Source organism: Giraffa tippelskirchi, chromosome 1 (genome assembly GCF_054371585.1).
Source record: "Giraffa tippelskirchi isolate mGirTip1 chromosome 1, T2T-mGirTip1v1.2.pri, whole genome shotgun sequence".
Classification (NCBI taxonomy): domain Eukaryota; kingdom Metazoa; phylum Chordata; class Mammalia; order Artiodactyla; family Giraffidae; genus Giraffa; species Giraffa tippelskirchi.
This window is the reverse complement of record NC_137275.1, coordinates 33,811,170-33,833,864: the sequence shown is the minus strand read 5'-3', so window position 1 is coordinate 33,833,864 and position 22,695 is coordinate 33,811,170. Positions and strand designations below refer to the sequence as shown.

The following is a 22,695-nucleotide window of genomic DNA, read 5'->3' as shown; positions in this document are numbered from 1 at the left end:
CCAATGCAACATATATCCACAATGATTATGAAAATAGAATATCCCACTTATGTTCATTTCATGGTTCTGGGAGGCAGAAAAAGTGACTTCACCTTGACAGAAGTAGCATTCAACTTCCATGTATAATATGGTTTTAATCTTAATGGAACAACATAAACAGTGACATGTTAAATGTAAAACAGATGTTCCCGGTTTAAATCAGGACCACAGTAAAAGCCTTGGAAGAGAAGTATGAATGCCTGACATAGGGTTGATACACTTTACGGATATTTTATTTGAAAGTATTCGTAGTGAAATCACTCAAGATTCTTTCTGAAACAGTTTCATTCTACTCTTCTTTTAAACTGTAACTGGTGCACTAACTACTAAAATGTACACAAATGAAAAAAAAAAAAAAAGGATGCTGACAATAATACATATAGGTGACAGCACATAGTGAAAGCAGGAGGGGAACACTAACCATATTAGGCTTGGATGGGCAACAGCGCACAGGGAAGAAGCCCTTCCACAGCCACAATCGCAGCAACTGAAAAGCAAACAAGAGAGCCCAAGATAAGGAAGAGATCCCACTCCCTCGATACAGCATAAAGACACTACCAATTCAGACAGGTGTCCGCTTTGCTTTTTAAAAGCAAAAATTCCTACATGCATACAATTAATTTTTCCACAATGCCCTTCAAATTAAGAAGCATTTTATGGATTTACGAAATACCGAGCTGTATTAAATTGTTCTTTTTATTATACTTAAAGAGCTTATTTGATAGGAAATATAATAGTCAATGTATTTGATTATCCAATTAAAACAGACAAACAAATAAAGCTATAAGCCCATTGAATATATGTTTCCTCAGAAATTCATGAAAAATTTATATTCAAAAGTCATTCTAAACAGCCTTGTAAATAAATTTTTTAAGTAGAATCTACAAATTTAAATGGAGAATAATGCTTTGCTCATTTGACCCACTGATTTCTTATAGCGGTGGCATCATTTATCATAGACTATTGAAAATGCTATGCTTACATGACTTCACAAATTATTTATGGAAAGTGACCATTTAATCGACATTTCAGATTTTAAAAATGCATCTCCATAATATATTCACAGAGCTATTGCTATATATATACATATAATACATGCACTTTTCTGGATATTGCAAGATTCAATATTCTTTTAATTTTCCACATATTCATAGTAAAAAAAAATCCAGAAAATACCAAGTAAATTGTTTAATATAATGTATTTTACTGTTAGAAACCACATGAACTATTGGCAGAATAGAACACAAAAGTTATTTAGTGTTTCAATGCATTCACTTCCAGTTTTTATAAATTGCCTTTAGAGTGATTTCAAGACAACTGTGGTATAAGCTCAGTAATGATACCACATACCAGCAGGCCAAGACTTTTATCTAAACTCTGTTTATTTTGAACTTTAATTATGAAATATATCTACTCTATTTTATATCAAATAAGGAAAAGAAAATACAATATAAATATCCAATATATTTGGAAATGCTAACAAAATTAGACAAGTATTTCCAAATCAAATTCCAATGGACTTTTCTCAAAGGAAATCTAAGCAAAGTTCCATATAGTTTCTTTGGAGCACTGATAGTACTTTAATTTTTCCCATTACTAAGTATCTGAGAATTTGGCTGTCACTAAAATGCCAATGGTGACAGTTATTTCCAATTTGATTATTTGTATTTTAAAAAATATGCCAAATAATTATTTTCACTGTAGAGATATTAACAGTCAAAGTTCAGTATATCAAATTATTAAAGTATTTATAAGAGTAGATAAAGCATCTGTACAATACTTTGGCAAATCTTGATATACTTCCTTAAAATTACATTTATTTCATTAATGTCTTTAATATCTTAGGTATGTTAACTTTCCTATTGCTTCTGTTTATATAAGTACTCATATTTAGGGGTGGAAAACTATAGCCTATGGGCCAAATCTAGCATACCATTTATATCTGTAAATACAGTGTTATTGGAACATAGCCACACTCATTATTTGTCGTTTACGGAAGAGTCCTGCCTGCTGTCATGGCAGACTTAGGTAACAGAGAATGGGTGGCCTGAAAAGCCTAAAACATTTATCTGGCACTTTAAAGAAAGTCTGCCTTCCTCTTCTTTTAAACTATTATTTTTGTGAGATGAGGATGATTCCTTGATCTTTTTTTCTTTTCCCTCACAGTTTAAACATAATGAATGACACATAAGTAGTTTCACTGTAGTTGGTATTACCTAATGGCACAATTGGGCTTCCCTAGTGGGTCAGATAGTAAAGAATCTGCCTGCAATGCAGGAGACTTGGGTTCAGTCTCTGGATTGGGAAGATACCCTGGAGAAGGGAATGGCTACCCACTTCAGGATTCTTTCCTGGAGAATCACATGGACAGAGGAGCCTGGCAGGTTACAGTCCGTGGAGAATCCGACGAACAGAGAAGCTTGGTGGGCTATAGTCCATGGGGTCGCAAAGAGCTGGACATGACTGAACCACTAATGGCACAATTATCTCAATTTATTAATAGTTATTAATATGGAACATCTGCATACATGTGTTAATTTTGAATAGTACATTTCCAAATCAACAAATAATATTAGATTGTTGAAAAATGTACACAATTGTTTTTTTAACAGTTAAAGAAAGCTGATGTCATCGCTAACAAAGTATAAATATCTTTCTAGTTGAGTGTGCAGAGTTTATAAAAAATTGTAGAATTGTATATAGAATTGTACTTAGGAAAGCAAGAACTGGGCTGTGATTGATTGGTCATTACCTATAAGGATTTGATTAATGCTTGATCAGTGTTCTAAGACTCAAAAAACACACTCATGATTTAAAAAATAATAGCAATTTATTCAGTCTTCTTCATTTGAAAAAATATAATAACACTTTTTTCTTACAAATTAGTACATACACACGCACATACTCACACACACTTCACTATAACACTGCAAATTTTACTTCTGAAGAATATATTACTTATCATTAGACTTCAAATTTATAGTTTTTAAAAAGTTTAATCAAAAATCTGAAATTATGTAAAATCAAACACTCATACTTCTGTTTTTTTCCATCATTGTTTTAACTTTGGTACTGATACTTTCTTTGACTTGTTTGAAGATGGCATAAAAAAACACCCTAGTTAACTTATTTGTGTTTCAGATTACAGGCATAAAATAGGGATAATAATAGATTCTATCTCATAGGTTTTGTGAAAATAAAGTGAGAGAATATATGTATTCACTTAGATCAGTGTCTGGCACATTGTATGCTTTGGGAGAAAAGTAGTAGCTATCGCTCTTAGTAATATCATAATCAAAGTGATAGAATAGATTCTCATTATCTCAGAGAAATTTATTTTTTTTCATGATCCATATACTACTACCATACTAAGTATTTCCATTTATAACATAACTAAATATCTAGTTCCATTCAGACCAACTCACATAAATACAGATGGCCAGTGTAATTAAAAAAATCATTTCCACGGAATACATTTTCTGAGGGTTTAGTGATCAGAGCATACTGTGCATTAATATATCATTAAGAAAATTAAAACTGAAGCTCTTTTTCTATAAATATCTGAAGTGGAATAGTAATCCCTCAAATTACTCGTTTTAAATAAACTCTGAGGATGCTGTCACAGTAACACTTCAGCACCAGATGGTATAAAAAACATGTTCTTTCCTTAATCAATAAACACTCAAAGTACAGGTTAAAAATGCTTACAAGTCTCAGAAATAATTTAGAAACAGAAACCAAAATATGCTAGAAATAGCAGCCAATCTAATTTAGGTGAGCTACAGTTCAACAGAGAGTCCATCTGAATTCCCATAAGATTTTAGCACCTGGAGTCTGTAAGTAACTGCACACAGCTATAACAAGATCACTACTATCCAAGTTTAAAATAGTTTAGCCTTTCTAGACTTAATATAAAATGGTAGATCTTTGTTTTAACAAGATATTTTGATTTGTCCTTCTGAAGATTAACATATGATAAGGGAAGCTTTCCAGACCCAAAGAAGATTCAAATGAAATTACTTTAGCCAGGTCTTACACAGAGTTGATCAATAAATGTACTAAGTGTGTCAGTGTAAGATAACCTTCCGTCTACTGAAGAAAGGTGATTATAAGTCTAGGGAATAAATCCTCAAAGATACTAGATCAGAGAGCAAGACTATAGGCTGTGGATAAACGATGACTTAAATTCTTAAACAAGAGATCATACAAGTGGATAAGAAAAACACAACAATCCTAAAAGATAAATGAGAGAGTCAGAAAGCAATTCCACAAAAGTATTTTAATTAAATAGAAAGTATTTTCAGTTTACTTTTTTTTTAAAAAAAGGAAAGGAAAAAGTTACCTAATTTACCCATTTTAAGTAAAACAATGACAACAACAAAAATGATGGAACTTAGTGCTGGAGAAAAGACAGTAATTTGTGCCCTCAAAGGTCACAGTGAAAAGTACCACCAATAATTTAGAAAACAAGTCTTCGAAACTTGTTAAGAACAACAAATATGTCCTTACCTTTTGATTGTGTAGCAAAATGATTACGATCATGGAGTTTGTAGTTAAATTAGCAGCATTCCCCAATGTATTCACTAATAAATGTATAGCTTTTGGTAAACTAGTCACTGATATAAATGAGACAAATAATAGAAACTCTACCACACAGGGTTGCTTTGAAGAATGAGTTTGATTATATATGCAAAGTTTTCTGCACTGTCCTGGGCTCACAGTCAGCACTTAAAAAATATTTAAACTGACATTATTTTAATAACATGGTCTTATGGCAAAAAGTCAGGAGCAGACAATATGCATGAGGCTGGCTATAGACTTTAAAGGAGCCAATGACCAACAAATAAATATCTTGCAGTTAACAAAATCTATTTGTGGAGTCTATGAAGGAATGAAATTAATACAGTATAATATTAAATTTTTTAAACATTAGGTAAAAATTAGTGTGCAGAGAAACAAAATGATGACAAAAAAGCATACTAAATCTTTAAGAATTACTGTATTTGAGCATTTCATGAATTTGCATTTTTATGGGACAATTTTAGTTCTCTCTGATTTCAATTTTTTGTGGTAATTTCACTTAATTTTAAGAAAAGCAAAGAATTCAAATAATTCCAATTATAATGCTTATCACAATATACTGTCATTTGTACCATATCAGTTTTAAAATGCTAAAACTAACTTAAATATGTAACATATTTACAACAAAAGAAGTTTAGGATATTGTTCAGTTAACACTGACAATGCTGTTTTATACATTTCTCAAAAAATCTCACACTGCAGTACTTTTTGCATCTGTGTCTTAATTTACTGTCACCCTTCTTAGATTCATTATTGATTTCCTAATGAAACTAGACTAAACTGAAAACATCTTTTGCAAAAACTGGGAAATTGATAAAAAGCATAATGATAACACATATGGTTCCCAAACTTTGCACTTCAGTCCCCATACTTCTGACAAAAACACAGAAAATTATTCCACCCTCCAAGAGAAGGTAAAGCAAAATGGCCGGAAAGAGATGTGTGCATGTGTATTTATGAGTAACTCTTAAGGAAAACATACATCAACAATACATTCATCAAATTGTATGTGTAAATCAATCACTATTCTCTAGTCATTTTATAAGCAAATTGGAATAGGATATAGTTTTATGCAGTAATTTTTAAATATTTTCCAGTAGTCTGCTTCCTTTCTACTAAAAAGCTTCTGATCCCTCATCAATAGTAATAGCTGTCTTAATATTACCCCTTAGGATCCCTCATCAAAAACTGTCCTAGGACTGACTCCCCTGGTGGCTCAGTGGTGAGGAATCTGCCTGCCAATGCAGGGAATATGGGTTCGATCCCTGATCCAGGAAGATCCCACAGGCCACAAAGCAACTAAGCTCATGTGCCTCAATGATTGAGCTTGTGTTCTAGAGCCGGGGAGCCACGATGACTGAGCCCATGTGCTGCAACTACTGAAGCCAGTGTGCCCTAGAACCTGTGCTGCACAAAAAGAGAAACCAAGCACTGAAATGAAGAGTAGCCCCCACTCACTGCAACTAGAGAAAGCCCATGCAGCAATGAAGACCCAGCACAGTCAAAAATAAAATAAATAAATACATAAAATTATTAAGAAAAAATACCTGCCCTAGCCAAGTACTACTCCCTGGTAGGTGAGAGGTGAGTTTTGAAACATCATCTTGGTCTTACCTAATCAAGTTACAAACTTGGCACTCTTCACATATTGCTTTGCAATAATAAGAAATATATATATATGAGTGCATGTGTGCTGAGTCACTTCAGTCATGTCCAACTCTTTGCAACTCTATGGACTGTCGCCCATTAGGTTCCTCTGTCTATGGGATTCTCCAGGCAAGAATACTGGAGTGGGTTGCCACGTCCTCCTCCAGGGGAATCGTCCTCATCCAGGGATCCAACCAGCTTCTCTTCTGTTGCCTGCATTGACAGGTGGGTTCTTTACCACTAGTGCCATCTAGGAAGCCCCCAATATATATATCAGCTCCTGGTTCCTGACAAAGAACTCCTAGAACCTTTGATATATAGAGGCACTAGGAAAATCTTTTGTTCTAACTTCCAGTTCCTGACTTGGGCGCCTAAAATGCCTGTAATTTCCTAAGTTATAAGAGTTCTAGGAGCATCTCTTGTTCTAATATTTGGTCTTTAATTCTGGATTCTGAAACAAAGCTCCTAAACCTCTTGCAAACCTCTTTCTGGGTGATAGGAGTGTCTTTGGTTCTAATTAGGTGACTTCTTGGTGGGTTGGTTGCCAGAAAGAACAAATCATGATTAGAAGTGTGGAATTTACAGCCTTAGCTCTCATTCTGGGAGGGAAGAAGGGGTGCAAATGGAGTTAATGATTCATTATACCTACATAATGAAACCTCCACACAAATCCCCAAAATACACCCATAAACTGGAAAGCTGGGATACTGCAACTCCACGGGATAGATGTTCCTGCACTTGGGATCCATGTTGACCTCTTCCTATGTATTGCTTCACCTGTCTATCTGTATCTTTTACCAAATCTTTTATTATATAATCAACTGGTAAATATAAGTAGGTGTGTCCCAGAATTCTGTGAGCTGTTTTAGCAAATAATCTAATCTAAGGAGGGGAATCATGGGAACCTTTGATTTGTGACCTAGACACAGAGAAGCTATGAGTAACCTGGGGACCTAGTATTGACGCTTGCGTCAGAAGTAAGGGAGAGTCTGGGACTGAGCCCTTAACCTGTGGGGTCTGTGCTAACTCTGTTTAGTGTCAAACTGAGTGGAATTCAGGACACTCAGGGAACTTCACAGGGAATTGCTTAGTGTGGAAAATATAACCCCAGACATCCAGTATCAGAAGTGTTGGGATTGTGGTAGTAGTGTGAAAGAAAAGGAGAAACACACAACAGGACTCTGTCTTTCCAATACACTTGCATTCTCCTTGTGTTTCCTGTTTCAAGCCTGAAAAATCCTATGGTAATATGCATACTAAAGTAAAGAATTCTGGAACTCAGAGACAGGTGTCGACTAAAAATAGATGTACAACTTGAGAGTTGAAAGTTAAGTTTCATGTGGGGCAAAATGAGGACTGTACCCTCCTCCCAGGTACTGGGTAGGGGGGCTCAACTGGAAAAAAAATTGAGAAATATTCAGGGCTCAGCTGAAAGATGCTGAGTTCGATCTGTTGTAGGGGACTGAATGGTCTTCGCTGAGTGGTTAAGTAACAGGCTGATCTGACACTTTTCCTCAATTTGACTGACATTATAGAATTTGTCAGGATAAAAGTGAGGAAAATACATGAGAGTTTTGCTCTGAAGAAAAGGGTCATGACTCCTGGCCAGTTTCGGCTTTCTAGGGTGACTGAGAAATTTACGGGAGTAGTGGAGGCCTAATCCTCATTCCATGCAGTGGTCCCATAGAGAAACCCACTCATTAATAAAATACTTGCTCGTCCAGGGGCCACACATAAGAACTGGCCATTCAGTGACCTGAGCAGCCATGGTGATCTTAGATTGTTGGAGGCAGAATCTGACACGTAAAATGAGCTGAAACGACTCTGGGGTGACTCCTGGAGGAGTTAAGCTCACAAGCAGCACATGGGTCCACTACACAAGTTCACTAGTGATTTTTATCCCTGACAAAGTCAGCTTAAAATGAGAAACAGAATCTCTTAAAAACAGAAACAAAGGGGTGTCAGAAAGCCAGCCTGTGACTAACACTCCAGCCAGATTCATGTACAATACATACGGAGCTCATACATACATGTACCTAGTTAACTGGAGAAATTATACTAAAAGAGATCAGAACCTGAAATGGCCAAATTGGGTTTCTTTTGATATTTCAAAATTGATATTTTTGCGTGCACAATTAAGAAAAAGCTGGCTATGCTTACCTTGACTGATATCTAGAAGCTTCTAAAAGAGGAAATGATAGAGTAAATTCTTTGCAGGAAACCAACAAGAAATTGCTTGAAACTATATTAGAACCAAAAACAGTTGCTAGTACTGATTCTGCCAGGTCGCAGGTCTAGTGGAACTGGGAAGTCACGTTTGGCTTTTAAGCCACTTGGCTTTTGATTTCTGAGCATCACTTTACCATCTTTTGGGGGCACTCTTGCCACTTGGCTTTTGATTTCTGGACATCTCTTTGCCTTTTGTTTCATTTGGAGCATGATTCCTGACTGCTGAATTTCTGGTTCGGTTTGGTTTTGTTGGTTTGGTTTGAACGCACAGATATCTGGTACAAACTGCTAGAGCTAATATGGGAATTACTCACTCTAAGGTTCCACACTCCACCTGGGTTCTCCTCGGGGGAAAAAAAAAAATTTTTTTTGACTGGTCAATCTATAGCTATGATCCAATGACAAGAAAAATGGCCTAAAAATATTGAATCTTTATTGACATAGGATAGGAAAATGAACTGAAGTTCCCTTATGTTCAAGACTTCCTCCTGTAATCAACAGCCTGGGGCTCATAAAACTAAGGCCCCTATCTCCCCAGAGGGACAATCCCTGCTGGGACCAATCTGCCCTTGTTATCAGGGCCAAGTTGAGCACTATCTGATTTAAATTTTGGCTATAAAACTATGGTCACAGAAAAAAATGATTTTTGACAATGTGGTCTCAATATTCTTTAGACTCCAGAGAAAGCTTCAGGAAAAAAATTCTCTTTAAGAATTCTTGCCCTGAGGAAATAAATCTTCTTATACCTTTAGACCAGAGCTCTCTGGATCACTTATCTAAACCATCTCTAATTCCTGAAACCAAAAGGAAGAAAAAAGGTGGCGGGAAGCCTTTTAAAATCTTATTCCATCCATTTGTTTACAACTAGTGACTTTCATATTGCGATATCTGATTCATAACTAAGTTTGGAAAACAAAGCTATAGGATCTCTTGTTATGTCTATTTGTATGTATGTATGTCTCAGTGTGTGTCTCTTTTTTGGATAATATTGCCGATTGCTGAGATCAGTTTATAAATGAGCTCTAATCTAATTGGCCTTAAAAGAAAAGGTAAGCACTTAGCAATCAAATAATTCAAAATACAAGAGAAATTAACCTAAATGAATTTCAGGTTCATGTGAACTGGGAAATATTCAGAATTAAATACCTGATATTAATTTTTGTTTGTTGATATAACTAATGTAGACATGTCTAAGAGTAATTAACATTAAGCAGAATATTATCATTGTGGTGGTGGTTTAGTCAATAAGTTGTGTCTGACTCTTGCAACCCCATGGACTGTAGCCCGCTCCTCTGACCATGGGATTCTCTAAAGCAAGAATACTGGAGTGGGTTGCCATTTACTTCTCCAGGGGATCTTCCTGACCCAGGAATCGAACCCAGGTCTCCTGCATTGCAGGCAGATTCTTTACCAACTGAGCTACAAGAGAAGCTACATTTTCATTGTACCTAGATTTAAGATAAGTTAAATATTATTATATATGTTACAAGTTTGTCAGCCAGGAAATTATCTCGAGTGAAGAAACTTCTAAAAAATGTAAATGAGATATGAGCCTTTAGATAGACTCTATTAAAAATAATTATGCTTTTTAGGAATATGTGTCTAAAACAGTCTCTCTAGATTGGGGTAACTTGAACTTCTAAGGGTTGTGCTAAACTAAATGTTGGAAGTCTATGGAATAGCTAAGTCATTTTCAAATAAAATAAGATTTTGAAACATTTACTGCTGCTGCTGCTGCTGCTGCTAAGTCGCTTCAGTCGTGTCCGACTCTGTGCGACCCCATAGATGGCAGCCCACCATGCTCCCCCATCCTTGGGATTCTCCAGGCAAGAACGCTGGAGTGGGTTGCCATTTCCTTCTCCAATGTATGAAAGTGAAAAGTGAAAGTGAAGTCGCCCAGTCGTGTCCAACTCTTAGCAACCCCATGGACAGTAGCCTACCAGGCTCCTCCATCCACGGAAGTTTCCAGGCAAGAGTACTGGAGTGGGGTGCCATTGCCTTCTCCGGAAATATTTAGTACTAAACGCTAATTTCCTCCTACAGAGAAACTGAAGAGATTTGGGATAAAAGATAAATGATGTTTGGTGCCATCCTAAAATGTTCTCTCTGACAAAACAAAGGTTTTAGAATTATCATTGGTATTTATGCTCACCAATCTATAAAATACTAATATAAAAGTCAGTTCTTGGTTGCTTAAGGAAAGCAGGAAGTGTGTTTTCAGTAAAGAAGGTATGAAGAATGGAATTGCGTTTTGTGAAGGGAAAAGGAAGTAAGCCTGACTTACAGGTGGCTTTTTAGGATGGAAGAACAAAGTAATGGGTACAGAAAGTGATAAGAAGGTTTGTGGAAGTGAACCATGAGAAAAGAGTTCTGTATATGGCTTAAAATAAGTTTAAAATAAAGTTAATTAAGTTCACCTTTTAAATAAAGTAAGCTGGTGCAAAAACTTGAATTTAGCTTTTCTTTCATTTAGAGGACATCTTTTTTTCAGATATTGAATGGTCTTTGATAATAGATTTAAATTTCTTTATCTCTTAAAAGATCTGTTCTAAAATCCTTTATTGTTACTTTGGCTAAGTAAATAGCTATTGTTTCACAATGACCTATAACCCTATCTGACTGAGTGTTCTAAACTTTTTGACATTTGTTGACAGAACTTCCTAAATTACTCTAATGAATATTTCTAACTAACTTTGGGATGCTTCAGAGGGCCCCTGAAACATCCCAAAGAGAGATATTACACTAATCAGGCTCATTTTATAAACAGAATTACATGGGAAATATTGTCAAGTGAGGAATAAGTCTTGGGTTATATTGTACGGTAAATGTTACTAATATAGATATCCTAGAAACTGTATGGAGTTCCTAAAATTCTGATATATTTGGGTACAAAGTTATCAGTCATAATTCTAGTTACTATCTCAAAATATTGTCAAAACACTAACTAAGTTTCGCAAATATGCTTCCTCTTAAAGAAGATTTATAGAAAGGACTTTTGGATAAATACCAGTATCTGAACTATGTAAGGATTCTAATGGAAAACCTGATGACTTCACAAAGGTTAACAAAAGGACTGAATGAACAGGCAAATATGCTTATAGCATTTATGGTTTCTATCTGAAAAATTACTGGGTTGAATCTTTGTTTTCCAGGTGTAAGAAAAACTTTCTCCTCAAACTAACTATGATGGTAATTTGGTAAAATTATATTTTATAAACAAACTGAAACATTTATCTTTTCTATCTGAGCCCTCCAGAGATTGGAAGCTCTTAGTTTCCAGTAACTTTATCAGGTAAGTTAGGAAGGTTATCTCACTAACAGGTACAGAAATCTCAAGGAATTCTGGAGACCTTAAGAAGTGAGGAGCTCACTTACATCTGTTAGGCAAAATCTATGATAAGCCTTTGGCATGACTTTCTTATCTCTAAAGGTTTTATTTTAAAAGCTCAGTCTGAGACTTTATAAAAGTCTCAGCAAAGAAAATGTCTATGATCAATTATGGTTATATAAATCATCAGGCCAAGTTTATTGAGACCAGATCTATATTACAAACAAGTCTTAATTTGGTTATATTTGGTAAAAATGACTGTGATTTTAGGGAGAAAAAGATGTTTCAATGAATGTTAAATCCCAGTTTATTAGTGGAGGTCTGTATCTACTAAGACTCATTTCCTGGATAGCTCTTTGCTGTTAGGGTATACTAATGTAAAATTTAATTGAATTATTAAAGGACACTCTAGGGTTGTTTCTGAAACTTATCTCAGTACTCTGTCTTTGGATGAAGATCAGATGCCTCACGCATGACCTGTAACCAAGACTGGAAGAAGACATAATTTAAGGAACTGTCTCCAACCTGGATGGAAGGACCTTTCTATGAGGTACTCTTAACTAGCTCATGCCCAGTGAAACCGAAGGGAAATTGACTTTTGGGTTAACTCCCACTTCCAAAGGCTCCTAAGCTGGACTGGTCTATAGAGAGGCCTGCTGACCTCAAACTCACCTTAAAACAATGCTCAAACAGAGGAAACTACACTACACTAGGGTGAGAAGAAGAAAACATCAGAAGTAGACAGCGTGCCCAAGATGCTGATCTGATTTGTATGATCATTTATGTTTTCTTGATTCCTTGGACCTACTGTTTATCAATCAAGTGTTTTCTATCATGGACATGATTCAATGCTAGTTTAAAGCTCAATCCAATTGTTGGGTTGTGGCCAATTACCTGTGTCCAGTACTTCTGGGTTACCTTGGTGGGTTTCTGTTTGCTAGGGCTCTGACTGGATACCCCCTAGGAAATTTACTTTAGATGAATGTTCAGTCCTGTTCTATCTATTCATGATATTACTGGATGGGATCCTCTCACCTGGCCAATTAATAATACCTGTTCTGATGCTGGCCATAGATTTCAGTTTTCTCTTAGGGTCATTCCAACTCAAGTGGAGTGATGAGCTATGTCTCAATACAAAATTAACCTCTCATCTATTAAAAGGAAAACTCCCACAGTTATCGGGTGGATCTACATGGTTAACACCAGGCTATGGTCAGTTAAAGCATACTAAAAACAATCAATCTGGTAATTATGAGAGAAGGCTGGGTGCTTTATAAACTATGCTTATTATTACCCTTAGAGAGAGTGATTGGTATGGAACTCAGTGGATTTGTGGCACTAATATATAGCTTTGACATCTACATGGATGGATATGAAAGTGTAGCCTGGGATTCCCATGAATTCAAGGTCATACATGTTAACAAATTAGAGGTAAGGAAATGGCAACCCACTCCAGTATTCTTGCCTAGAGAATCCTGTGGACAGAGGAGCCTGGTGGGCTGCTGTCCATAGGGTCGCAGAGAGTCAGACATGACTGAAGTGACTTAACATGCATGCATGCATTGGAGAAATGGCAACCCATTCCAGTATTCTTGCCTGGAGAATCCCAGAGATGGAGGAGCCTGGTGGGCTGCAGTCTATGCGGTCACACAGAGTCGGACATGACTGAAGCGACTTAGCAGCAGCAGCAGCAGCAGCAGCAGTAGCCAATGAGTAGCCAATCAGTCTACCATTGGTATGATCCCAATGGGTCAAAGATCTGTATTCTACTGGTATGACCATTTAGAAGCTGTGTATGTGTGTGTGTGTGTGCATGCGCGCGTGCCTTCAATGGGGTGAGCAGATGTAAATGTAACTGGCCATATCGAAGCCTTAATAACTTTCATAAGCTTTAAATGACAGTAACCGGGCTTTTCAGTTCAGTTCAGTCGCTCAGTCGCGTCCAACTTTTTGCAACCCAATGACTCGCAGCACACCAGGCCTCCCTGTCCATCACCAACTCCTGGAGTCTACCCAAACCCATGTCCATCGAGTTGGTGATGCCATCCAACCATCTCATCCTCTGTCGTCCCCTTTTCCTCCTGCCCCCAAACCTTCCCAGCATTAGGGTCTTTTCCATTGAGTCAACTGTTCGCATGAGGTGGCCAAAGTATTGGAGTTTCAGCTTCAACATCAGTCCTTCCAATGAACACCCAGGATTGATCTCCTTTAGGATGGACTGGTTGGATCTCCTTGCAGTCCAAGGGACTCTCAAGAGTCTTCTCCAACACCACACTTCAAAAGCATTAATTCTGCGGCGCTCAGCTTTCTTCACCATCCAACTCTCACATCCATACATGACCACTGGAAAAACCATAGCCTTGACTAGACGGACCTTTGTTGGCAAAGTAATGTCTCTGCTTTTAAATATGCTATCTAGTTTAGTTATAACTTTCCTTTCAAGGAGTAAGTGTCTTTTAATTTCATGGCTGCAATCATCATCTTCTGTGATTTCGGAGCCCCCCAAAATAAAGTCTGACACTGTTCCCACTGTTTCCCTATCTATTTGCCATGAAGTGATGGGACCAGATGCCATGATCTTAGTTTTCTGAATGTTGAGTTTTAAGCCAACTTTTCACTCTCCTCTTTCACTTTCATCAAGAGGCTCTTTAGTTCTTCTTCGCTTTCTGCCCTAAGGGTGGTGTCATCTGCATATCTGAGGTTATTGATATTTCTCTCGGCAATCTTGATTCCAGCTTGTGTTTCTTCCAGCCCAGCGTTTCTCATGATGTACTCTGCATATAAATTAAATAAGCAGGGTGACGATGTGCAGCCTTGACGTACTCCTTTTCCTATTTGGAACCAGTCTTTTATTCCATGTCCAGTTCTAACTGTTGCTTCCTGACCTGCATACAGGTTTCTCAAGAGACAGGTCAGATGGTCTGGTATTCCCATCTCTTTCAGAATTTTCCACAGTTTATTGTGATCCACACAGTCAAAGGTTTTGGCATAGTCAATAAAGCACAAAGAGATGTTTTTCTGGAACTCTCTTGCTTTTTCGATGATCCAGCAGATGTTGGCAATTTGATCTCTGTTTCCTCTGCCTTTTCTAAAACCAGCTTGAACATCTGGAATTTCACAGTTCACGTATTGCTGAAGCCTGGATTGGAGACTTTTGAGCATTACTTTGCTAGTGTGTGAGATGAGTACAATTGTGCAGTAGTTTGAGCATTCTTTGGCATTGCCTTTCTTTGGGATTGGAATGAAAACTGACCTTTTCCAGTCCTGTGGCCACTGCTGAGTTTTCCAGATTTGCTGGCATATTGAGTGCAGCACACACTATTAGCGTATTGAATTCTGAGATGAGAAAGGCAGTGCAACACAACTGCAAGACCCTTGACACCGTACAGCATCTTAGGGAGATATCTGTGTTATAATTCAACGTGAATGCTATACTTTCATACCTGATAAATCTTTTAGTGTGACACATTTGATGAACCACATGAAAAATCATATTTCTGCTTTAAGTGACCCATTCCCTAGTCTTGATGATCTTTAAAAAAAAAAAAAAAACTGGTTGGGTGTGAGAGGTCATGGCTTAAATATTTACTTTTAATTCCACTAATGTTATTAACTATACCATTTGTTATTTTGCTTGATTCACAAAATTATTATTTCTTGTATTACCAAGTGTATCACTGAGCCTCCAATGAAAATGGACTAGACTTGAAGCAGTTGATCAAATGTATAGCTTGATATATGATCAATGATTGTAACAGTATAACTCTAGATATGGGAAGATGCAACAAAGGGAATACTTTCCTGGACCATAACTAGAAGACAGGTATCCAGAGATCTTTGACTATTAAGACCTAGACCAGTAATAGCACATTGAGTGGCCTATCAACAAAAACCTTCAGAACTGGGAACGAGCCTTCCCAGCAAAGCAGGACAAAATGGTCATGAAATGCCCCCAAAGTATGGTTGGATTTATGACCACAAGGGGGCCACGTAAACTACAAATTGGCACTTACCAAGAGCATTGACTGAACAACAAAGGCATTTTCCATCTGCCTCTATGGAGATTGAACCCCATGCTGTTATAGCTGTTGACCTCAACAACCCCTGAGGGAGTTCAGGGTAGAGTGAGATACTCTGTGCTCCAGGAAAGCTAGTGGGACAGGTCTTTAGATAGGTAGATGTTTTTAGGAACAGGTTTTATGGTCTCAATCCTTTTAACTCCTCATATTTAGAGAAGCACTAAATACCTTCATGGTGATATCAGATCCTCATGACTAACAAAAACCTTTTGTAAAATGAATTCTTTATGGTATTGAACTCTTCTTTCACCAAAACCTTATATATTGACTTTCCCTCACTGCCGCTGTGGAGCAGTCTCTCAGAGCTATCTGAGATGCTGCCTCCCAGGCTGCAGTCCGCATTTTGCCCCAAATAAAACTTAACTCGCAGGTCTCAAGTTGTACATCTTTTTTTTAGTTGACACAGGGAACCACTTTTCCAAGATGGCACTCATAACAAGTTGTGGAGGTAGGATGTGGGCACCAGTTACTGCATCAGAGGGTACTGGAAGCACAGTTTGTTCTTTCATATCTTCCAGCTCCTTTCATTTTTATCCCTCTCCTACTCTCAGCTCCCTCTCCCTCTGTTGAAAATTTAAATACATTTGCACAGGGAATCCAGTTACGAACCTTTCTTTCTTCCTTCACTAATAGCTAGCTACCAGGTTAAAAACATCAGATAAATTCTGTTCACAATAAATTACATGCAACAACTAAATTCCCCTCATCTGAGTTTAGCCTCTCTTATAGCAAAATATGCCACAGTTTGCTTTAAAGTATTAAACGAAGGGTGCCATAAAAAATACTCAATGATACAATTCTACTATATCACTCAAATGCACGTATAAAACTGAGATTAAATTGTTAGGTAGAAGAGAAAAAAGGAATCCAGAATGGTGGTGGCTAAAAGACAAGGGAGGGAAAAGCCTGCAAAAATAAAACAAAAGAAGGCCCGAGGAAGAGGGAGGACCTCAGGTAAAACAAACAAACAGCACTCCTGGCTAGCCCAATTTACACAGGGAAGGCCCAGGGGAAGGAGGAAAAAAAAAAATATGAAAAGAGGAGCCAAAATTGGACTGGGGGCCTCTCTTCTCTTCACTTCTTTGGGGTCAGCATGCCCTCATGCCTTGAGGATGTATTTTCCTTTACTTTCTAAATAAAACTGAGCTGTAAATGGAGCTTTAACACTGGTCCGTCTGAGGGCTGTAACCCGGGTCCATCCGTGGCTTCAAACTTTTGTTGTGACGAGACAGAACTGAGAAAATTACAAACTCCCCTGACAGAAATCATATAAGTGACTCAGGTAAACCTTAAATAAGTCATCCATAATCAAGGATTTCTAAAGTAAAAACACCCCCCAAATCCTACAAATTTAAGTGTTCCATGTACAGCCATCCTTTGTCATAAGGACAAGGTGATAAAAATAAACAAATTCACTCTAACTTTGGAATCAGGAGCTCATCTCATTTCTTACTCTAAAGACAATTATTAGGACCAGGAATATCAAACTACATGAAAGTAATACCTATCAGGACCCTATGGGGCTCTTGGGCACAAAAAGCTTATAGTGTCATTTTTTGATTACAGAAAATAGGGTTCATTCAGCCTCCCTAACCTTCCCTGAGTTCCAACAGGCAGATTCAAATATGCTAAGGGAGGCAATATGGAGATAAGCAAGGAATAGACAAGCAACAATAGGGTAGCCTTGGGGCAAGGTCCTGGTTCCCCCTCAAAGGATATACATAACAATATACTTGAGACATTTTGCAGATACTGAAAACACAAATTTTTTTTTCTGTGTTTTGTAGATACTGAAGCCTTCCCAGATGGCTCAGTCAGTAAAGAAAATGTGTCATCCCTCGGTCATGTCCCATTCTTTGTGACCCCACAGGCTGTAGCCTGCCAGCTTTCTCTGTCTATGGTATTCTCCAGGCAAGAATACTGGAGTGGGTTGCCATTCCCTTCTCCAGGGGATCTTCCGGTTAGGTAGTTAGAATAGGAAAAAGGACTCCAGAATGGCGTGGCTAAAAGACAAAGAAGGGAAAAGCCCATGAAAATAGAACAAAGGAAGGTCCAAGGACAGGAGTGAGAACCTCAGGTAAAACAAACAGCCCTCTTGGCTAACCTAATTTACACAGGGCAGGCTCAGGGGGAGGAGAAAAACATAAAAAGAGGAGGCAAAATTAGGCTGGGGTGGAGGGGGATTTCTCTTCTCTTCAAGTCTTTTGGGTTGGCCCACCCTCATGCCTCGAGGATGTATTTTCCTTAGCTTTCTGAAGAAAACTGAGCTGTAACACTGGCCCATCTGTTGCTTCAAATTTTTGTTGTGATGAGACAGAACCGAGGAAATTACAAACTTCCCTGACATTCTAAATCCATTTTGAACCCAGGTCTCCTGCATTGCAGGCAGATTCTTTACTGTTTGAGCTGGTAAAGAATCTGCCTGTAATACAGGAGATGCAGATTCGATCCCTGGGTCAGGAAGATCCCCTGAAGGTGGCAATGGCAACCCACTCTAGCATTCTTGCCTGAAAAATCCCGTGGACAGAGGAGCCAGGTGGGCTACAGTCCACAGGGTCGCAAAGAGTAGGGCATGACTGAAGTGACTTAGCATGCACACAGGCAGATACTGAAACCCCCAACAGGTGGCAGAAGTTAATGGTTTTCTGCACACCAGCACATAGACTCCAGACCAACTGGAACCAGAAGGTTTTGATTCTGGCTCCCACTTACTTCACCACCAGCACATCAGAAGAATGTCCATGAGCTGATCACACCCTCTTTGAACCATTGCTATAAAACTCACTAACCCTCCAAGTCAAGACACATAGTTCTGAAAGCATTAGCCCACTGAGGTACCCTTTGGCTGGGAAAGCAATAAAGCTATTTTTTTCTACTTCACCCAAAACTCTATCTCTGAGATTTAATTTGCTGTCAGAGGACAGAGGGATTTGGCTTCAAAAGCAGAAAGAAAACTTGAGGCAAGTTATCTTTAGACTATACTTCAACTGGTCTATTTCCCAAGCTATACTTTAATGATGATTCACTGCACTTCTTTTAATCATTCTAATGGGTCAGAGAGATCATTGTAAAATGAGCTTATCCATAAATGCCACAGGTAAAAGAACCGATGAAACTAGCAAGGGTTATTGAACATGTCAGATTCAGTTTACTTATTCCAGTATACATTTGGGGACTCAAAATGAAATTCATCAAATACCTCTTGTAAATTATTTGCTACAGCAAACACAATCATTCTCATTATCTCCAAATATTTACTAAGAATCCGTGTGCTATGATTTAAGAATAAGACATTATATAAAAAATGCTTTCTGCTCACATTATATAATGATTCTAAACTTGGCGATAGGTTAGAGCCAACAGGGGAGTTTTGGAAAATAGGCAAAGCAAAACACAATGCCCAGGCCTCACCCCAGAACAATAAAAATTAAAACACTTTGACTGTGTGATGAAAGCATTGTTATTTCTCAAAACCTGTTAGTTTCTTTTTTCCAGTTTGACAATCACTGATCCAGTAGGTATGCAACAAATACTTGCTGTATTGAATGATGGGTCTTATAACAGTCTTAGGGGAATTCACTTAATGAATACAAAAGAAAAGGTTTGTAATTAGCATATTAATATTAATAGTCTGCATATTAATAAAAACTTCTAAAGTACCTGAAGGTGCTTAAAAAATTTGTTCTCTGGTAACTCCTTCAAATAATTCTCCTGCAAATTGTTTACAGTGCTAATTTCTATTATCTACACACAAAGCTAGTTTGTTAAGTAACTGTAAATTTCATATCTTTTTTTTTAAAACCACAAGTTTTCTTTTTCTAACATTTAAATTTACAGGCTTTTGTTAAATGTAAAATTAATGATTAATGACAGATATTTTGCACATCTATATTCCACTACTAGTTACTACCTGAAAGTCATAACATCTCAAACAAAATAACACAACTGTAAAATTTTTCAGTGGCTTCATTTTGCCCTCTGAGCTATTGACTCACAGACTTATACAAAGTTATGTAAAAGTAAAGCTCAGTTTTCTCCAGACTTTTCAGGAAAGCCTTCAAGAAAAGATGAATATTTTGTTGTACAATATTTTCTCTTTGAAGTGTTCCTAAGCTAGAGTAAAATAGAACTATACATACACATTTTTAGTTATATGTATGTACTTCATATATACATATATATATGTAATTAATTTACATATGAGAAGTGATGCCATTAAAAAGGCAGGAAGGAAGGATCAGGAGGCTAGGGAAAGATCTGGCAGAGGTTTTGGGATGCCTTGCTGACTGGTCTAAAGAGTCACAGTGCCTAGAGCATGCCAAGTACATTCATGTTTATATTCCTTCTCCATCACATACTCTCCTGGTAAACTCTTAAAAGTTCTCTTCATCCTCCAGGTCCAGCTCAAACTCACAATTTCTCTAACAATATTTGTGTATCCCTCACAGTAAAGATAAAGGGCTTACTAGGTGGTATAGTGGTAAAGAATCCCCTTGCCAATGCAGGAGCCCCAAGAGATTCTGATTCAAGCCCTGGGTTGGGAAGATCCCCTGGAGGAGCAAATGGCAACCCACTCTAGTATTCTTGCCTAGAGAATCCCATGGACAGAGGAACCTGGCAGGCTACAGCCCATAGGGTCAGAAAGAGTCAGACATGACTAAAGTGACAGCACATAGGCACAAGGTCAGAAAAATCAAGTGAGTCCTTAACAAAAGAGGTTACATGATCCTTGAAGTACTTTTGCTAAAATCTGCCCAGTGTGATATTTCGACTGGGAAAATCAAACTGCTCACTTTTTCATACATTTCATCATTTAAGTTTTAACAGGGCTATCCTGGTGGCTAACAATAAAGAATCTGCTGCAATGCAGGAGAGGCTGGAGACATGGGTTCGATTCCAAAGATCCCCTGGAGAAGGAACTGGCAATCCACTCCAGTGTTCTTACCTGAAGAATCCCATGGACAGAGGAGCTGGGCAGCTTACAGCCAATAGAGTTTCAAAGAGTTGGACATGATTGAAGTGACTCAGTTAAACATTATTCAAATTTACATAACCAAATGCCAGTAGTACATTAGTATACACTGTATATTTGTATGCAGGTATCTGGTTCCAACATTTCATGGCAAATAGATGGAGAAACAACGGAAACAGTGAGAGACTTTATTTTCTTGGGCTGTAAAATCACTGCAGATGGTGACTGCAACCATGAAATCAAAAGACACTTGCTCCTTGGAACCCCTGGAGGAGGAAATGGCAACCCACTCCAGTATTCTTGCCTGGAGAATCCCCATGGACAGAGGAGTCTGGCGGGCTACAGTAAATGGGGTCACAAAGAATCGGACATGACTGAGCGACTAAGCACAAGCTCCTTGGAAGAAAAGCTAAGACGAAACTAGACAGCTTATTAAAAAGAAGAGACATTGCTTTGCCCACAAAGGTCTGTATAGTCAAAGCAATGGTTTTGCTAGTAGTCATGTACGGATGTGAGAGCTGGACCATAAAGAAAGCTGAGCGCTGAAGAGGTGATGCTTTCAAAATGTGGTGCTGGAAAAGATTCTCGAGAGTCCCTTGGACAGCAAGGAGATCAAACCAGTCGACCCTAAAGGAAATCAACCCTGAACATTCATTGGAAGGACTGATGCTGAACCTGAAGCTCCAATACTTGGGCCACTGATGAGAAGAGCTGACTTGTTGGAAAAGACCCTGATGCTGGAAAAGATTGAGGAAAGGAGGGGAAGGGGGTGACAGAGGATGAGATGGTTGGATGGCATCATTGATTCAATGAACACAAGTTTAAGCAAACTCTGGGATATAGTGAAGGACAGAAGCCTGGCGTGCTGCAGGGGTCCATGGGGTCGCAAAGAGTTGGACATTACTGAGCCACTGAGCAACAGAGGAAGCCTAATCAATCATATAGGATGACCTACTTCCTGTTAGCCCACCTCAGGCTATCCCAGGCCAAAACCTCCAATCAGGGCATACCTGAAACCTTCCCTTTTTTCACTGTAAAGCTTTTACACTCCACTGCCTGCCTTTGAGTCTCAGTTTCAGGTGTTGGTGGCCGATTCCCTTACCATAGCAAGCTTAATAAATAGCCTTTGCTTGTTGTCATTTGCTGTTTTTTTAACCACAAGAGATAATATTTACTGGTTCAATAAAGGGAAATTACATAGAGTCATTTTTGCAATCAACCATTTTCTTAGCTCTGTTCTGGCACAAGAACAGTGTTGATATACAAAATACTGAGGGCTTCCCGGGCTATAGAATCCTATGGACTGAGAAGCCTGGTGGTCTCCAGTCCATGGGGTTGCAAAGAGTCAGACAGAACTGAAGTGACTTAACACGCATGCATGCACACATTACTGAATCATGTGTTTCTCTTGTAGGACGATACCTCCATGAGCAAACCTCAATCACCTCCATTTCTAGAAGCTGATAGTTTCTACAAGCTCCTTCCACTGAACTTCTTTTTCTCAATCATTTCACAGCTAAATCAAGTCTATCTGCAAGGCTTCTTTGAGAGGAGTGTACAACTGTCATTACTAACTTGACTGTGCTTACCTATTTTAGGTTTTATTTTGAGAGAAGTAGAAAGGAAAAAGCAGAGGGAAGCAAAGTTGCAAAGAAAGTGATGCTAATTTTGCCAGGCAGCCAAAAAAAAACAGAATATTTGAAGCATAGTTTTGTGATAGTAACATTTACTTTAAACACTCCTTTGTCTAATCAAAGTGTAATGTTAATTAAAAATATGAGTGGGTCCAAAAAAGGAAAGAGATTAGTCAAGGAAATAAG

The 22,695-nt window shown here is 38.0% G+C and overlaps 1 protein-coding gene across 12 annotated transcripts in view; it reads right to left on the bottom strand.

The window, feature by feature from the left end:
• The window catches only part of EPHA5 (EPH receptor A5), a 394,095-nt gene that overhangs the window by 70,470 nt on the left and 300,930 nt on the right, over positions 1-22,695 (bottom strand). For 6 of the 12 annotated variants that reach the window (XM_081504964.1, XM_081504794.1, XM_081504887.1 and 3 more), the window contains one exon: positions 461-526. The exons of the other annotated variants lie outside the window; for them this stretch is intronic. In XM_081504964.1, the coding sequence (XP_081361090.1) occupies positions 461-526 (66 nt within the window). The remainder of the gene's footprint in view (positions 1-460; positions 527-22,695) is intronic. 12 annotated transcript variants of the gene reach the window in all.